Source organism: Myotis daubentonii, chromosome 6 (assembly GCF_963259705.1).
Source record: "Myotis daubentonii chromosome 6, mMyoDau2.1, whole genome shotgun sequence".
Classification (NCBI taxonomy): domain Eukaryota; kingdom Metazoa; phylum Chordata; class Mammalia; order Chiroptera; family Vespertilionidae; genus Myotis; species Myotis daubentonii.
This window is the reverse complement of record NC_081845.1, coordinates 85,852,112-85,871,504: the sequence shown is the minus strand read 5'-3', so window position 1 is coordinate 85,871,504 and position 19,393 is coordinate 85,852,112. Positions and strand designations below refer to the sequence as shown.

Here is a 19,393-nt window from a genome sequence, read left to right as displayed (position 1 = left end):
TGGCTGGAGATCCAGACCAGAACTTGGCTGGAGATCCTGGCTAGGCTGCTGATCAACTGAACGCTGTCTCCGTGTCATTCCTTCTTCGCCGACTCCGTCTACACCTTTGGGGACCCCTGGACCTGCTGGGGTTGGACCCCAGCATGTGGGAGGGAAAACTCTATGAGGTATCACTGGGACACAACCAAGATTAAAACTGAGGTTTACTCAACTCCAAAACCACCCTCCCCCTAGATTAAGAAAAAATACACCAAAAAATAAACAAAACTCCCAAACCACTCCCTCCTAGGAATTATGAAAGAAATTGATGATGGAAATGAATTGAAAGTGATAATTTGTGTGAACAATTCACTCTCCTCATTTTTGTTTTGTGATTCCAAGTAAAATGGATTTAAAAAAAAGAAAAGAAAATCTTGCTCATTAGATTCTCATCCTGGTCTTGGTAGGTAAGCTTTGTTGAAGTGAGAACCAAGTTTTAGGGATGTATTTTTAAAACCCCACCTCACTTCCTTTTTATGCCATTTCCTCTCTGAACTCACCTCTACCCTTTAAAATATAAATACTTAATGCCCCCATTGGATGTCTGTATACTGTAACTCCAACCCCCACTCCAACCCTAAATACACACACACCTCTCCCCATTCTTCCTCAGTCCCTGAACCTGGTAATCGGGCATATGTTCTGTCATGCTTTACTACCAAAACATTAGATAACTTTTTTACTTTTTAGATTTTTTTAAAGAGATGGAGTGGCATGAGGTAAAGTGGGAATACTTAATAGAAAGGTTATTAAGAGTATTATGTGCCCTGAAGCTAGCTGTGAATAGGAGAAAGATGGCTTATAAAACAAGAGGTCTCCATTCACAAAACCAAGGGAAATTTTTAGAGAGTTATTTATACAACTTAGGTAAAAATTAAGTGTTTGACCAAATTTAAACCTAACTGCTCAATTGTTCTCACAGTTGAGAGGATCCAATAAAAACTGCTTCTGATGTTTGCAGAAATTTAAAAGTTATATTCCCTAAGCCACATGTTAAGATTAGGGACACTCCCTGTGTGTGCCTTTGTCTACTAAGGTAAAAATGTATTCCATACCATGATGGTACTGAAACTCTAGGACAGTGGTTCTCAACCTTCCTAATGCCGCGACCCTTTAATACAGTTCCTCATGTTGTGGTGACCCCCAACCATAAAATTATTTTCGTTGCTACTTCATAACTCTAATTTTGCTACTGTTATGAATCATAATGTAAATATCTGATATGCAGGATGTATTTAGGCGACCCCTGTGAAAGGGTCGTTCGAACCCCAAAGGGGTCGCGACCCACAGGTTGAGAACCGCTGCTCTAGAAGCTAGTGACCGGGTTAGAGTTCTGCCCTTTCTTTCACATGGCTTCTCTGGATGGGCTTCAAAGCAGATCCCACTGACTAGAGGAAGCCAGCCACACTTCCTGCCCAGACCACAGAATCCTAAAAGCTCTCCCTCTGCTGGTTTCAAGGCAGATATGAAGAATACTGTTGCTTCAGCTGTTATAAGGAGCATTATTCTAGAAAAACTTTGAGAATGGCAGATGCCTTTAGCATAAAGCTTTAAGTTATCAAGAGAGTATAAGAGGAGTTGCTCAAAGTACTCCAGCCCCAGCTACTTGAATTAGTTCTGCCCTTCCTTTCCCTTCCCTTCCCAAGTGGTCCCCTCCTGACCTGGAAAAACATTCTACCTCCCTCAGAGATGAAGTGAGGTTAGGAGTATATTCTAGATAGGATTAACCCCACGTCACTCTTTCTCTAAACTTACCCACCTTTCCCCAAAGGGTGGTGGAACTTACTAAGGGATCAGTGCTGAAAATCAGTAACAATTGGTATTTTATTTTATTTTTTTAAATATATTTTATTGATTTTTTTACAGAGAGGAAGGGAGAGAGATAGAGTTAGAAACATCGATGAGAGAGAAACATCGATCAGCTGCCTCCTGCACATCTCCTATTGGGGATGTGCCCGCAACCCAGGTACATGCCCTTGACCGGAATCGAACCTGGGACCCTTCAGTCCGCAGGCCGACGCTCTATCCACTGAGCCAAACCGGTTTTGGCAACAATTGGTATTTTAAACTTTTATTTTCTCTGAAGATAGCTGTTCATAGCTAGCCTTCTGGATCAGTCTGGTTTCCAGGCCAGAAAAGTGCATTGAATTCAGGCTTCAGCCTAAAAAAGCAGCCCTAAACAACTACTCAGGAGGCCTGACCAGTGTACACATTTGGTGCTGAGATGGAGATAATAATCTTCATCTTAAAGAAGGGGGGAGGGGGCTCCCTGTGGCATCATGAGGTGAAGTAACATGTCCCAAATCACAGCAAGGCAAATGGCTGAGGAACATTAAAGAACCTAAAATCTGTGCCCTTTCCACAACATGAAGAGAGGCCAAGACAACTTCGAAATAAATATTAGTCAAGGCTCTAGAAAAAGCAAATAGTCCCCCAAACTCAAAGTAGGGATTCTACAGCTCTGCACACAAGAAAATAGGGACAAAAAGAATTCTTAAGAAAAAAGATTAGCAACTTTGCATTATTTTTGAAAGTTGGGGTAGGGGAGGTTGGGGGAGAACAAGACTCTGAAGCCTCTGTTGAGAGTTTATAGACTGCTGACAACTGATGTTAGAATACCTGAGGACCAAGCTCCCTGATTCCCAAGAGCACTCTCAGCAAGAACATGAGTGTTCTTGGGGAAGCTCAGTTCCCAGAGGAGCATAGGGAGAGTCAACACAAGGTTATATAAAAAGTTTCACAAGTTTTGGAAGATGCCAAAACTAGACCACTGTCCACTATTTACTACCCATCTAGGCAGCACTGGAGCACAGACTATAATCTAACAATCTGACATAAAGAAAGCCCTAAAAAACTGGAGGGAGTATAGAAAATAGAGCAGTGGGGATTCATTGCGTTAGTTTTCCTGGATGTCAAATGTGTGTGGTTTCAAAACAAAAATCCAGAAAGAAACATGAGATTAACACATTTATTCCAAGTAATTAACACATTAAAAATAAAGTTAAACTTGTCCAAGCCAACTCATAAATTCTTTAATCTTTTGAACAAAATGTACAACCCAAAACATCACACTATGGTGGAAATAACTTGGGAGAGGTAGAGAAAGGAATACATATGGGTTGTGGAACAGAGAATAAATCCAATCCCAGAACAAGTTTCAGATCTTCTACCTCTTCAGAACAGAAATGACTGCTACACAATTTAACACAAAGTATTACTGCATCACAATACAATAAACAAAGGCCATTTTCTAAATAAAAGTGACCCCAAAAACATATCTGCTTCTGGCACTGAGCTATGAATAAGCCTTACCGATTTGTCGTCTTCCAAAAGTGAGCCTGCTAGATTTTCTTCCATGTTTACTGAGGCCATTTCCAAACAGGTTTGTGAGTTAGTAGGACCATTTCAAGCAAAAGCAACAGAATGAGGAGAGTATGGGGGTTGACATGCCACAAGGAAGTAAACAGTAAACAAACTTAAGGCAGGCCCATCCAAATGGAAGCCTAATAGAGGAACAATCTTTCCTTCATCAGTTTTCCATTTCTGTAGGCTTTCTTGTGTTTCTCCCAGAGACCCATCAAGCTGCCTAGAAAATTGGGTGGGGATACAACACAGCAATTGGAGAAGTCAGTTCTTCCTCCTCCCCCACATTTCAGAAATGGCAGAGGCAAAGGCAAAAATATAATCAAAGCACACTATGTGGTAAGCCAGATAGACATTTGATTTTAATGACAAAGTAGGAGAAAATAAATTGGCAAAAAATTTTAACAGAAAATACTTTTTTACAGATATGTATAGAAATTATGATTGCTTTGTCTGATATCTTGGGGAGAAAGGGAAAGAAGGAAAGGAGGTAAATATTTTTTTCTTCCATGAACATTTAGATGCTGACTGCACATCATGGTGTAGGTTCCAGATGAGATAGCCAAATAGTCCTGGATCATTTGGGCACTGGATTTCTAGAAGTCAATTTGATTCATCCACAAGCAGCTCTGGATATTTACTAGTTGTGAACACTGGATTCTGTGTTGTTCTGGATGGCATCAACTGCAGCTTCTCGTGCAAGTATTTCCTGAGTGACAATATTGCCTCCAACTACCTGATCCCTTGTAGAGGACTGGGAAGCCAAAGATTTTACCAAATTCAAAGGGTTTTCATTATCTTCATCTACTTGAGGAACTGCTACCCCTGTGATGGACGCATTCACTATTTCTGGCTGTAGTGGTACCATCTCTAAGGAACTACACTCAGAAGGGTCACCTGGCATAGAGAGATGAGAACATAACTTCTCTTTCTGAACTCCAGATGTCCGTGCGACAAAGTCAACAAGGTCTGGAAGGCAAGGAGATGGCCCAAGGCCTGCGGGGTTTGTTTCTGATTCCAAACAGAGTGAACCTTGTTTCTCTAATTGAGAAGTTCCTTCTACTTCCTCAGGCATCATTCCTCCTGCTAACAGGTCAAGGGCCTGATGTGTCCCCTCTAGACTCCCCAAGCCAAAGTCAACATTTTCTATAGGATGTCCAGTTTTCAAAATGTTGGGAGTGATCCTCCCACTTCTGGGATTAGATGAGGTTTGTTCACCCTCTGCTTCAAAGTTAAGCACCGGGTTTTGGGGAGAATCTAATGGAAACTCAGAAAAGGATGGGATTGGTTCAAAGTCAGTGAGAAGTGGGGCATTACATCCTATAGTTGACAAAGTATTTTCTTCATACAATTTCTGAGGCAGGGCAGTTGGGGATCTATGTGCTGGGTCTCCTTGAGTATTGCAGAAATCAACACCCAAATCCCCCAGGTTCCCGAGGGCAGGAAGCTTTTCTACTTTCAAGTCTGTAACTTCTAAGTCTTCTAAGGCCTTGCTCTCTACTGTCACTGTTAATTGTGGGTGAATATCTCGTAGCTCCAGGGCATCTGCTTCTGGTTCCTCCTGGCTCTCCCCAGTCTCTAGCTTCTTGTTCTCATCCCAACCAGCCAGTTCACAAATCAATTTACCCTGAAAATCTTTCGATCTTTCTCTCTTGAATTTGAGACTTCTGTACCTTGAAGCTCTAGAAGCTGATTCTGGAGTTGAATTTTCTAGGCACTCACTACCAGTTGAAACTCCTTGCTCCTGTGCACAATCTGTTATATATGTATCTGATCTGGCTGGGGACTGAAGAAGCAATTCTGGAGTAGAAATTTTCACAGTTGTGTCTTGTGGGTTCTGGAGTAAAGACCTAGCTTTTGGTGGAAATGAGTCTATTTTTGCCTTTGTGGAAGAGAGAGTCTGTGCACTCAATTCAATCACTACTTTACTTTGAGTTTCACTTCCTATCATCAATTTCTTGGAGTGTTCCATCTTTTTGTCAGTCATTTGCAATTTGTGCTGTTCTATTTTCCCCTCCCACATGTATCTGTTCCTATGATTCAAATTAGAATCCTCTATATTATTGAGCCCAACACTGATACCTATTCCCTTTTCTACCATCCTCTCAGAGAGCTTTGCTCCCCTTTCTTTTAGTTCAGTGTTTGCCTCTATCTGACTTTCTCCACAGTCCTTAGATTGGTGAAGCTCTTGGCTTTCCTCATCCATGTTACCAGATTCCATAAGATGGGTTTCTACCAATTTCTGAGATTCCATGATTTTACAGTGTTTATCTGACAGCCTAGGGGCTGGCTCTACACCTGGTGGCCCTGGCTCTCCCAGGTCAACCTCAATTTTCCCCTCTGGAGCTATATCCCTATTAGTGACACCCTGGAAGGAGCTAGAAGTCCACAAAGCCAAAGTGTCTGTCTTTGGGGTAATAGTTTCATAAGGCTTGCTTTGACACAACCTTGTCAGAGGCTGTAGGAAGCCAAAGCTGCTGCCTCTGCTTTTTGAGCCTACAACGGACCATTTCCCTAGGGACACCGGAGTTTTTGCAATGGGTTTTTTAGGGTTTCCAAATGAAGGAGCAGAAACCAAACTTCTATCTCGAGGCAACTCCTCTTGGGATGCACTGCTGTTCAAAGTAGAAGTGGAAAAGGTGTCTGAACTTTCGACTTTAGAAAAGTTGTTATTTTCCCCATTGGCCAATGGACCACCACTCAGCTTAGTCTCAGGGCCCCCCTTTCCACCACTACTATAGAATATGTCATACAGGTCCTTAGCATTGGCTGTGGCTAAGCATGAATTTCGTTTTTCCAATTTTTTGGCTTGTTCACTGAACACACTTGAGAGGGGAGGTGGTGGACGCACTAACACAGAGAATAGGGTCTGGTCCCGGTCACTCTCACTCACCCCAGGAGCTGTCTCATCTGAAGGAATGGCAGTTGGCTGTGCTGAGACCATGATGGCTGCCGGCAACACTGGATTCAAAATGTTAGGACCCAGCAAGCCAGGGCTGAGAGTGTGAGATACAGTTGGGTTTGATTTTACTGAAGCCAAAACAGACTTTGCTTGAGCAGAAGGAGCAGTTGCAGCTGGATGAGGTATAACTGGGGGTGGTGGGGGTGGGGGTGGAGGAGGTGGTGGTGGAGGTGGAAGCATTTGTTCAGGTATATGGGATGGCTCATTCTTTTCAGCCAGCATCATTTTTTCCTCTGGAGACCCTTTTAGAATCACTTCTTCCCCTCCAAATGCTTTGGAGATGATATCAGGAGGCAAGAGGAGATCAGATGAAGATTCTTTAACCACTGGCAGAGGTTTAGCAGTGGTTCCAGAGGACTTGATGGATAGAAAGGTGTTAAGAGGAGCTGGCTTGCTGACTGTGGCTAACCCTGACTTACGGAGAACTGTGGATGGAATAGGCAGGTTGGGTCGGATCTTAGTCTGGGTTGAAGTTGTCACAACAGGCATCCAAGGGCTAGTATGTGCAACAACAGTTTTCCCAGATAGCTTGATTTTGATGGGCTTTGCCTTCCCAGCTTCAGTTTTGCCATCCTCTTTGTCCTTACTGCTTTCCACGGTCTCTTCCTTGGGCATACTTTGGGCCACTGAACTTTTTTCCTCCTCTTTTTCTGGCTTCTTCCAGCTGAATTTTCCAAAAGAGGAAGATGCTGGTGATTCTTTCTTTACTTCTTCTTTTAATTGTAGTTTAATGCTACCCTTCCTCTTGTTTTCAGCCTTTCCAGGGGAGTTACTGTCCTCAGAGAGTTGGTCCTCTAATTCCTCAAAGACCTTGTCATCTTCCTTTACATCTTTCATGATCTTTGCCTTTTTTTCTTTTTTATCTTCCTTTGGTTTCTCAGTAAGTTTGCGCTTTAGCTCACTCTGACGTCGGCGTTCTGTCTCTAGGACCACAGCCAAGCCAGCTTGGTGGTCCAGATTCCGCCGCTCCTCATATAATGGGTTTTCAACCACATATTTCTGGGAAGAGAAAAGATAAAGGCTCAACAACTGGTCAAAATACTATTAGAGAGAAAATCTTGACCCCACTAATCCCTAGACATCATCTTCCTCAAGGATATAGATGGTTCTATCAGGTCAGCATCTCTCATTAGAATTGAGAATTTCCTAGTGATCATATGGAATTTGAAGTGTTAATGATTTTTTTCTGGCTCTCAACTTGTTTGACAAAGGCAAAAGGATTACTGCAGAAAGTGGGAAACTCCACAGGCAATTACAGAAACCAACCTTATATTTCTCATTGTGTTGGTGACCCTTCACATGTTGCTCTCCAGAAATTGAATCCCCCAAAAATTCCTCACAGAGCTGGCAGTAATATCCAGTGATGGGAATCAGAAACTCAGAGCCTGGAGGAAGTGGAAGAAAGTCAAGAAACTAAGTTATTTCCACCCAGGATGACAGCAACCAAGGGAAATCCCACTTCCCCTTTACAGTAAAATGTTAATATACAGAGGGGGCCTTACCCACTTTGAGTAAGTAGCAGTATTTAGATGAATTTCAATGGCACAGTCTTTCCAACTTAAAGCTTGAACTCAGGATCTATGCCTTCTACCTCTTGGGAACATTAATTGGTATATTCAGGAGTTTCCTGTGCCAGACACATTTCTATTGCCAATTCTTCTCAAACTCCAACCAGCACTAAGTATTTTAGGAGATTGAAAAACTATACTCCCAAACAGTTAGCCTAGTACCATCTGTATGAGAATCTGTCATATTGATATTAATTACTCAGAAATCATCAACCTCCTTCAGATCTAAAGGATGTAGCAGCATTGACTACTTATGAAGGAATGAAATCGAGAAATTTAAAAATAAAGAAACTTCCTATTTCTCATTTTACTCCCTTACCAATGACCATTCAAAAATATAACTTAGCTGAAAAGGCAGTTAAATTATTGCACCTTATTGTTCTTTTTCATCTGGATTCCAAATAAATAAGATTTTAGTGCATAATCCAGTGACAAGATAAATTATATTTTTAAGTGGTCTACATGTTTAATATCAGTTAGATTTTTGGCCATTTGAATAGGGAGCATTCTTGTCTAACACAGTTCTGTATTTCTTCATGACTTAGTAGACTGCTTTACACGCAGAAGGCATTCTTACAGTTTTATCAAAAGTATTTATGTCTCACCCTATGCTGCTTCCTAACACTTTAGTTCAGGGATACCTCCTTGGCTGAATATAAGGAAATCACAAAAATGGTAGAGAGGAAACATACCTTTTGCAGGAACAGTTATCTTGTCAGTGCGCTTTATAGCATCTTGCTTGGCCTCATTCTGGGTCTTTGAAGCCCAAGGTCTGTTGTAGGGATCCAATGTCTATTTGCAAGAGGCAGAGGTGCTCACACAACAGCACTAACAACTCAATGACCCGCTTTTCTTTTTCTTTCTCCCCACACACCAGGGGGGACCAGACGTCCCCAGCTACCCACCCCCACCCACTCTGCCAACTGTTTAAATGGAAATCACCTGTGGAAAAGGTAAACAAATGTTAGAGAAAGTACCAGCAATGGATAAAATGAAACAAATAATCAGGTACTCAAGGAATCAAAAGAGACTGAAGCCTCACTTACACTTGTCATGGTGTTTAGTTACAGGCAGGTCCCCTAGACTGAGCTCTGGGGATGGTGTCTCCTTTGCTGGTATCTCTTGGCTCTTCATATTGGGGCTCCTGCCCATATGAGAATGTTTCATTTGCCAGCTTTGTAATGCAGATGGGGGTATAGAAGTTTGAGGGGAAGATGGGTGAGAGTAGAAATAACAAAGGACAGAGTACCTACCTGTGCGTGCTTCTTATTGTGCATATGGGTGAAGAAGTCAAACATGGTCCCACAGATGGTGTTGCAGTCCTTGCACCAGTGATTGCCAGCATCATAATACTCATAGGCAGCAATGGGCTGATCAAATTGCTTAGTAGTTGGCTGAAGGCTCTCTGCAGGCTTGGGACTCTTAGTACAAGAATTCTCATTGTTTACCTTTGATTCCTACAAGGGAAAAAAAACCCTGCACTTAGAAGGAATTCAAGGTAGTCTAGATCTGTCTTCTCTCAGAAAAGAGGTCGCCTATCACAATTATAGAAATAGGCCTGTATGATCATATTTCCAGTACCTAAAGCTCCATAAACTGGGGTAAAGTCCACAAGAAGTCTGTAAGGCTCAAACATAACTAATTAGACTCCATAATGCTATCTCCTCATGGAGAATAAATCACAATGGCAATATATTTACTTATATATCCTACATCATCTAGAAGAATACTCAAGATTATTGGAATGCTGGCTGCCTCTTGGAAGGGGAAGTAGAGAAAAAGAATAGATAAGAATCTTTTTATTATATACCCGTTGGTAAATGTTGAAAGTGTTACCTATGCAATTAAATATAACAGTTAAATTTAAAAATCATAATGACAACTATGCAGGGAAGAAAACCCAAATGGAAAAGGTAATTGACAGGTTACACAAATGCAGAGAATAGATGACAGTCAACTCACTTATCACAGATGCTTACTGGTATGGAACACTGGAGAGAGCAGGGCTGATGTTGTACACAAAGCAGATAGTAGTCTATGTGGGATGACAACAGAATCTGGGTAAAATATCTTTTTAAAAAATATATATTTTTATTGATTTCAGAGAAGATGGGAGAGGGAGAGAGATAGAAACATCAATGATGAGACAGGATCACTAAATGGCTGTCTCCTGCACGTCCCCAACTGGGGATTGAGCCCACAAACCAGGCATGTGACCTTGACTGGAATTTAACCCAGGACCCTTCAGTCTGCAGGCCAACGCTCTATCCACTGAGACAAACTTGCTAGAGCTGGGTAAAATAGTTCTAACCACCTAAAATACCACCATTGGTATTATATACCACCAATTTAATATCTCTCAGTTAACATAAATCCTCTTTTAAAATATATCACTCCCAAACATTAAGTTATCAATAACAAATATTTTAGTATAAATTCATTTGTCAGTAAGCTGAGAACAAGACACTTAGGAAATAAGAATTTTGGTTAATGTTGGGGAGGAAAAGAAAAAAGATAATTTTGGAGCCTGGCCAGCGTGGTTCAGTAGTTGAGTGTCGACCCATGAACCAGGAGGTCGTGGTTCAATTCCCAGTGAGAGCGTACGCCTGGGTTGCAGGCTCAATCCCCAGTGTGGGTCATGCAGGAGTGAGTGATTCTCTCTCATCATTGATGTTTGTATCTTTCTCTCCATCTTCCTTCTTCTCTGAAATCTATAAAAAATATATATATACATACACACACACACACACACACACACACACACATATATATATATATATATATATATATATATATATATTTTTTTTTTTTTTAAAGATAATTTTGGAACACAGAGTGGGTTAAGTATACATGCAGTTCCATAGTGGACAAGATCAGGGAACTCGTCACCTATAATACTGACTGGTGGGAAAAGGACAGGATTGAGAAACGAAAGCAATTAGCACACCAAAGATAATCTTTCCCTACTAGAGTATTATTTGAGAGTCACTAGAGAAATCACACCCAGCAGGTAAGGGTTGGGCATATGCATACATTGCTGGTGAGTATTAACTGGCACCATCTTTCTGGAAGATAATCTAGAAATATATAATACATACCTCAAATTCTTTATACTCTTTGACCCGGCAATTTTACTCCTTGACATTTATTTTATTTTTAAAAAGTATATATTTTTATTGATTTCAGAGAGGAAGGAAGAGGGAGAGCGAGCTAGAAACATCCATGATGAGAGAGAATCATGGATCGGCTGCCTCCTGCAAGTCCCCCACTGGGGATCGAGCCCACAACCCAGGCATGTGCCCTTGACTAGAAATGAACCTGGGACCTTTCAGTTAGCAGGACGATGCTCTATCCACTAAACCAAACCGACTAGGGCAGTGGTCGGCAAACTGCGGCTCGCGAGCCACATGCGGCTCTTTGGCCCCTTGAGTGTGGCTCTTCCTAAGCCTTAGGAGTACCCTAATTAAGTTAATAACAATGTACCTACCTATATAGTTTAAGTTTAAAAAATTTGGCTCTCAAAAGAAATTTCAATCGTTGTACTGTTGACATTTGGCTCTGTTGACTAAAGAGTTTGCTGATCACTGGACTAGGGCAAAGAAGTCTATTTATTGACATGAAGAAATGTTCATTATTTACTGAGAAAAGTTTGTAACAAAATACATTTGAATAATCAATAGATATGTGAATAGGCATAGAATATCAAATGTTACCTTATCCAAAAAACTTTCCCTAACTGCTCTATATCCCTTTCCTGTTTTCCTTTTTTTAGGCACTTGTCATTACTTAACCTGAACTTGTTTATTTATTGTCTATCAGCTCCTATTTCATGAGAATAAAGAACAAGAACTTTGTCTATACAGTTCCCTGCTATACTTCTCATATCTAGAATAGTGCCTGGCACTTTCTTAGAGATCAGTAAGTATTTGTGAAATTAATTAATGAACAGAAGAAGAGTATTTGGAATAATACACAACAAGGTATTAATAATAGTGGTCTAGGTGAATAAAATTATGGAAATATGTGTTTATTTTTATGAAATGAATAGAAAATCGAAAACCAAATATGCATTTTAAAGAGAGGCAAAGAAAGAAGAAATACCAAAAACAGGTAGAAAAGAGGTTACAGATATAACGTTCCTTACTGCTGAAATGAAAATCGAATTGCAACATATGCCTGCTAGCTTCAGAGAACATGAAGACTCAAAGATGATAGATTATCATGAGGTTGGTGAATAAACAGAACCCCAAACAATGTATAACTCAACTACAAAGGGCCAGAACTTTTAAGCTCTTCTCCCATTAAAAGCTCTGAACTCAATGACCCTGGTATAAAAGAGTATACATAGTCTTACCTGGTTGAGTAAGAGAACTCTCCCAGGAAGATATAGAATAATGAGGTTTTGGTGAATAGAGTATACAGAATATCCTCTTCTCTATACCCCAAACATGAACTTAGCATCTATATATACTAGACATAATGGATGCCATGGGAAACACAAAGATAAATAAGTTATACTCTTTTATTCTCAGGAAGTTCTCATTTACTAGAAGAGACAGGCATGAGAATAGACATACTGTAGATCATGTTTTAAATATGATAGGATGTAATACATCTTACAAAGAAACAAAGTAATATATTATAGAAGTATTAAAGAAGGGCTGACTAAATCTGGGTAGAACTCAGGAATCCTTTATGGAGAAAGCAGTATTCAAGTTGGACTTTAGTGGATGAGTGAGGTTGGGAGAAAGATTACACTAGGCTAAGAGGATTATTAATGCAAAATTAGAGAGGCAAATAGCATATTGAACATGTAGAAAAGAGCAAGCATTTTGAGGCAGTAGGAGTATAAGATGTAATTTTTATTGAGCACTACTCATTTACTATGTGCCAGGCACTGAGCTACATATTGGGGACTATATTGAAGAATAAGCAGATATAGTCCCTATCCCTTGAACCTTAAAATCTAATTGGGGAAACACATGCAATTATATAATTATAACTGTCATAAATGCAAAGACAGCCCAGCCAGCGTGGCTCAGTGTCAACCTATGAACCAGGAGGTCACAGTTCAATTCCCGGTCAGGGCATATGCCCAGGTTGCAGCTTGATCCCCAGTGGGGGATGTGCAGGAGGCAGCCGATCAATGATTCTCTCATCATTTATGTTTCTATCTTTCTCTCTCCCTCTTCCTTCCTCTGAAATCAATAAAAATATATTTTAAAAATGCTAAGGCAAAAAATTGGAATTATTGTGAGTGTATATCAGGCAATTTTAACAGTTTGGGAAATCAAGGAAGGGAGTTGGAATTTATTTAAGCTGCAACCTGAAATGATGAATATGAATTAGTTAGAAGGGATAAGGAAAGAGTGGGGTTTGCATGATAATCATAGGGAAGAGAAGATGTAAAGACATTAGAGAGAATGACAAATTTTCAGAATGAAAAGACCAGTAATGAAATTATAGTGAGCCAGGGAGAAAAGATGCGTAAATGAGGGTGAAGAGGTAGGCAGGGAGTACCGTGATCACTGGCTGTATCTGGAGAAAGAAAAAGGAGTGTAGCAGTACAAGCAAGAATTGAAGGTGGCCGTAGCTGGTTTGGCTCAGTGGATAGAACGTCAGCCTGTGAACTGAAGGGTCTCAGGTTTGATTCTGGTCAAAGGCACATGCCCAGGTTGCGGGCTTGATCCCCAGTAGGGGACATGCAGGAGGCAGCCGACCAATGATTCTCTTTCATCATTGATGTTTCTATCTCTCTCTCCCTCTTCCTTCCTCTCTGAAATCAATAAAAATATATTTTAAAAAGAAAAAAGAAATGAAGGTGCTTGAACTTGGATGGCAATGGAGATAGTGAAATGGATGGAATTAACATTTACTTTGGAGGGAGAGCAGGTAGAATTTGGTATAAAGCAGCAAGGGAGAGGAAAGCACTAAGAATGCTTTTCAGGTCGTTGTCATGAAAACTGTTGGACAGTAGTGCCATTCATTGAGTTGGGTAACACCAGAGGGAGAAAAAGTTAGAGAGGTTCAGTACAATCATTAGTGTAGTTTAGGATATGTTGAAGTGTCTGAGACATTGAAGTAGAAATGATGAGTAGTCTCTTGGACTCTTAGATTTGGACCTCAAAAGAATCATAAAATTAGAAGATGTCAGCATGGTGTTTCAGCATACAACTGGATAAAATGACCTAAGGAGAAAGCAGAATTTTGGAGAGAAGAACTAGTTAAAGATCAGGTACAAGAGAATAGGCAGTAAAGGAGACTAATCAGCAGCAGCCAGCATACTAGGAAGGAAAGAAGTGTGATAGCAGCCAAGGAAAGAAAGCATTTCTGAGAGTCAGTGATTCCTGTATCAAACACAGCAAACCCTCCATTTTGCAGACCTCAATATAATGGACTTCACATTTAATGGACAAAATTTCTGGTACGTTATATGTGAAAATTAACACCTTGTTAATTTTAAAATACCTTTAACCAAGATTTACTTATAATTAAATTAACAGGTTATTTTTTTTTTGTTAATTCAATGTTTTTGTTTGTTTCTTTGTTTTTGTTAATCCTCACCAGAGGATATTTTTTCCATTGCTTTTCAGAGAGAGTAGAAGGGAGGGAGGGAAAGAGGGACAAAGAGCAATAGAGAGAAACATTAATGTGAGAGACACATCGCCTGGTTGCCTCCCACACACACCCCAACTAGGGGATGGGGAGTGAACCCGCAACCCAGGCACATGCCCTTCACTGGGAATTGAACCCAAGACCCTTTGGTGCATGGGCCGACACTCTAACCACTGAGATCACCAGCCAGGGCTAATTCACTGTTATTTTTAACAAATTTTAGTGAATAGGCCATATGTTGGAAAAAACACTGTAGTTAATTTTGCTGACATAAATAAATATTACATAGATACAACTAATGTCTACATATTTAAATCCAAGAGTCATTACTCATAAACAGTGTTCAGTGAATGATTATCACTTGATCACAGGTTGTGCATTGAGTGGGAGGTAACTGGTTCTGTTGTCATGTAATATGACTTTCTGCAACAGTTTTAACATGTTCAGGCCAATGATATTCTGATACACGTTAAGCCATGCCCCAGCTATGTGCATTTGTTTACTCGTGGTGACTGGTGAATGCATGCATTTATTAGACCTATTCAGTATAAATTTTTTTTTTTCCTTGTCACACCACCGATTGAAGCAAAGCAACACAACACGCTGCCGCTTCACCCAAAAGCGGTGTTTTTCCTTTGCCCTTTCTTGACGGCTCAGTGGGTCATCAGCAAGAGGCCCAACAAGTGCTTTTAAAAGGGGCTAAATTTAAAATTATAGTAATACATATAAAAAACTTTTTTGTGAAATTAAACGTTTCATACACACTTTTTTTTAAATAAAATCTTTATTGTTCAGATTATTACAGTTGTTCCTTTTTTCCCCCCATAGCTCCCCTCCACCCGGTTCCCACCCCACCCTCTGCCCTTACCCCACTGCCACTGTCCTCATCCATAGGTGTACAATTTTTGTCCAGTCTCTTTCCGCACCCCCCACACCCCTTTCCCCCCAAGAATTGTCAGTCCACTCCCTTTCTATGCCCCTGATTCTATTATAATCACCAGTTCATTCTGTTCATCAGATTATTTATTCACTTGATTTTTAGATTCACTTGTTGATAGATGTGTATTTGTTGTTCATAATTTGTATCTTTACCTTTTTCTTCTTCTTCCTCTTCTTAAAGGATACCTTTCAGCATTTCATATAATACTGGTTTGGTGGTGATGAACTCCTTTAGCTTTTCCTTATCTGTGAAGCTCTTTATCTGACCTTCAATTCTGAATGATAGCTTTGCTGGATAAAGTAATCTTGGTTGTAGGTTCTTGGTATTCATCACTTTGAATATTTCTTGCCACTCCCTTCTGGCCTGCATAGTTTCTGTTGAGAAATCAGCTGACAATCATTTGGGTACTCCCTTGTAGGTAACTAACCGTTTTTCTCTTGCTGCTTTTAAGATCCTCTCTGTCTTTTGCTCTTGGCATTTTAATTATGATGTGTCTTGGTGTGGTCCTCTTTGGATTCCTTTTGTTTGGGGTTCTCTGCGCTTCCTGGACTTGTAAGTCTATTTCTTTCACCAGGTAGGGGAAGTTTTCTGTCATTATTTCTTCAAATAGGTTTTCAATATCTTGCTCTCTCTCTTCATCTGGCACCCCCATAATTTGGATGTTGGTAGGCTTGAAGTTGTCCCAGAGGCTCTTTATACTATCTTCATATTTTTGAATTCTTTATTCTTTTGCTTTTCCAGATGGGTATTTTTTGTTTCTTCGTATTTCAAATCTTTGACTTGATTCTTGTGATCCTCTAGTCTGCTGTTGGATCTCTGTATGATATTCTTTATTTCAGTCAGTGTATGCTTAATTTCTAGTTGGTCCTTTTTCATATCCTTGAGGGTCTCACTAGATTTATCAAGGGTCTCACTAAATTTATCGGCAGTTTCTAGAAAATTCTTGAAAAACTTTATAACCATGGTTTTGAACTCTATATCCAGTAGTTTGCTTTCCTCCATTTCTGTTATTTGTGACCTGTTTCTTTGTCTCCGCATTTTTTATGCTTCCCTGTGTTGATAGAGTGGCTTTCTGTGCTAGGTGTCCTATAGGGCCCAGTGGCTCAGCCTCCCCAATTACCTGAGGTGGACACTCTTGGTGCACCCCTTTGTGGGCTTTGTGCACAGTCTTGTTGTAGTTAAGCCTTGATTGTTGTAGGTATCACTGGGAGGAATTGACCTCCAGGCCAATTGGCTGTGAGAATCAGCTGTGTCTGCAGTGGGAGAACTTCTGTGCTGGAGACACCCTTATGAGGCAAGACTTGCTACAGTGGGGCTTTGATGCTCTCTGAGTCTGCCCCCTGAGTGTGTCCCTTATGGATCTGAGGAGTTGTAATCTGGATGGTCCCACTCTGAACACTGGGTACACTGGCTCTTGGATCTCTAAGGAGGTGCTAATTTAGCCTCTGCCTGAGGCTACCCAGCAGGAGCTACAAAGAGATCTGCAGATTCCTCTTCTTTGTTTGGGGTTTGGAGGTGCCTAGATGAGGCCCAGTTGTGAAGCAATGCAAGCTGCTGGGGGGTCTTGGGCCTTCTTTTGGAAGTTCTGGGTCTCTCTGACCCAGCTGCAGTTTGTTAGGTAATTTTAGATTGCAAAGGGCCAGGCCATTCATATGCAAAAGCCTCTGCGCACAGCTTGGGTGGGGTGGGTCTCAGGGAATCAACAGGGCCGAGCAAACAGCTATGGCTGATCCTCAGCCCTGCCCTAAGAGGCCCCAGGTCTCAGTGTCCCGCGGTAATCACTTCAAGCACCTCTGAGAGAAAGCCACCCTCAAATTTCGCCTAACGCCAGACAGTCCAGTTTCTCCCTGTATGAGCCTGGGTCCCCAGAGACTCGCCGGGAACTGCAGTTCAGAGCTGTCGGGAGCTTGTGACTCCCTCCTGATTGAAGAATACCACCGTGTCCTCAGTTGCCAGCCCTTTCCGCATGCGCCTCTGTACCTCTGCACTTTACTTCTACACCTCCTCTGAGTCTGAGTGTGCTTTTCTCTTTCCTTCTAGTTGTAGAATTTCCACTCAGCCAGCCTTCCTGTGGTTCTGGATGATGTTCGTTATGTTTTTTAGTTGTATTTTTGAAGTGGTTGTGCGAGGCAGCAATTTCAGGTGTTTACCTATGCCGCCATCTTGGTTTCTCCTCATACACACTTAATTTTAATTACACAACTATGTCTACGTAAGTAAAAACTGATTAACTAATTTGTCAATATTTTAACATGCATTTTGAAAACCTACTTTATTATGTAACAGGCTCTTGGCTTTAATAGATACCCCCTTGCCCAAATTAGCCCATTACATCGAGGTTTTACTGTACTGATTTGAGAACTGAAATGTACAACCTTGTTGCAAAATATGAACCCACAAAATGATATATATGTATTATGGTAAGATCAGAAGATAAAACTGGAGTAAATGCTAGAACAAGAACATGGAGGACCCTGAATACTAAGGGTTTGGGATTCTACCTTGTCAGCAATGGGGAACTGCTAAAATTCTGGAGAGTATCTGATCGATCAATGCTTTACAAAACTCTAACAAGAGTAAGAACAGGTTGGAAAGGGAAGCTAAGAAAATGGTTAATTAGAAAGCTTCTTTAGGAGGCCATGAAAATTAAAAAAAATAGAAATGAAAAAGTTGAGTTTTTACCTTGCTTTTCGAAGAGGAGTTTGAGTACATTGATACTTTTTCTGGGCTCTTAGATTTTTCTGTTTTCCCAGGCTTCTCGGTAGACTCTTTATAGTCATTTGAAGACTTCTGGGATTTGTCCAAAATGTTAATTCCCAAGATCTGAGCCACTTTGTCCAGTTCAGATTGCTTCTTTTCGGCCTCTTCTGCCTCTTGTCGAAGTTCTGCAATATCCTTCATAATGTTATCCTGAAGCCGACTCACTTCCACCAGGAGAGGGTCTTTGTGGCCATCCTTCTCCCTTCGTTTCTTGCGCAGCATTTCCCCTGAGTAGTCAAATGTCAACAGAAAGAAACACAAAGAAAGTAAGTTAAGACATTGTTTTCCAATCATAAGTAGTAAACTCTCAAGACTTTATGGTCACGACATTTTCTCCCATAAAACTTTTAAAAAGCAAGTGGAACTCTCCTTCCACATGGGCTGGTTGAAGTGAAGTTTCTATGGAGGTAAAGGAAGAGTGATTACTAGTACATTATCTTTCTTTTTTTTTTTTATATCTTTTATTGATTTTTTACAGAGAGGAAGGGAGAGGGATAGAGAGTTAGAACATCGATGAGAAACATTGATTAGCTGCCTCCTGCACACTCCCCACTGGGGATGTGCCTGCAACCAAGGTACATGCCCTTGACCAGAATCTAACCTGGGACCCTTGAGTCCACAGGCTGATGCTCTATCCACTGAGCCAAACCGGTTAGGGCGTACATTATCTTTCATACAGAGTTTATTAGCTAAGGAACCTACAGATTGCCTTCAGGGGCTCCATGAATCCCCAAAATGGTATATACAAGTTTGTGTGCATGAGTCTCTAAAAAGGTTAATAAATGATATAACTATGAATACAGAGTCTGTCATCTCCAAAGAAGGAAAGAATTATTCAGAGAGCAAAAATTAGTCACATATTTGACTTTGTCTGATTTAAGGGACCCTTCACCAATGCCTACATTGAGTTTTAAGTTTTGCCAAAGGCTCACTTAATGTTATCTCCTATCCAAATGGCAGGTCCTCATGAATTAATCCTCACAGGATTAGTAACTAAGATTCTTATCCCTAAATAGTCCAAACCAAAACAGAAGAAATGATACCTTCTCACACTCTAATTTTCCATTATTATCACCAAGCTGTAGTATTTAGAAACCTTGTTATGTCCTTTCCTTGGGGTGTATATTAATTCTTAAAAGCATAGAT

General features: G+C 40.6%; 1 protein-coding gene and 1 non-coding gene across 6 annotated transcripts in view; both read right to left on the bottom strand.

Annotated features, from left to right (window-relative positions):
- Positions 1 to 2,993: 2,993 nt before the first annotated feature.
- The window catches only part of ZNF318 (zinc finger protein 318), a 32,991-nt gene continuing 16,591 nt past the window's right edge, over positions 2,994 to 19,393 (bottom strand). Inside the window, exons 6-10 of one of the 5 annotated variants that reach the window (XM_059701604.1) lie at positions 18,170 to 18,474; positions 9,186 to 9,389; positions 8,625 to 8,724; positions 7,631 to 7,749; positions 2,994 to 7,363 (exon numbers count right to left, since the gene is read on the bottom strand). In XM_059701604.1, coding sequence (XP_059557587.1) covers positions 4,043 to 7,363; positions 7,631 to 7,749; positions 8,625 to 8,724; positions 9,186 to 9,389; positions 18,170 to 18,474 — 4,049 coding nt within the window. In that variant the 3' untranslated portion in view covers positions 2,994 to 4,042. Of the gene's footprint in view, positions 7,364 to 7,630; positions 7,750 to 8,624; positions 8,875 to 8,978; positions 9,390 to 18,169; positions 18,475 to 19,393 lie in introns of those variants that run through there. The other 4 variants (XR_009453506.1, XR_009453504.1, XM_059701605.1 and 1 more) reach the window with 4 other exon arrangements.
- Positions 15,111 to 15,246, bottom strand: LOC132237809 (small nucleolar RNA SNORA21). Its single transcript, XR_009453637.1, has one exon. It is a non-coding gene; the product is annotated as a small nucleolar RNA SNORA21 (small nucleolar RNA).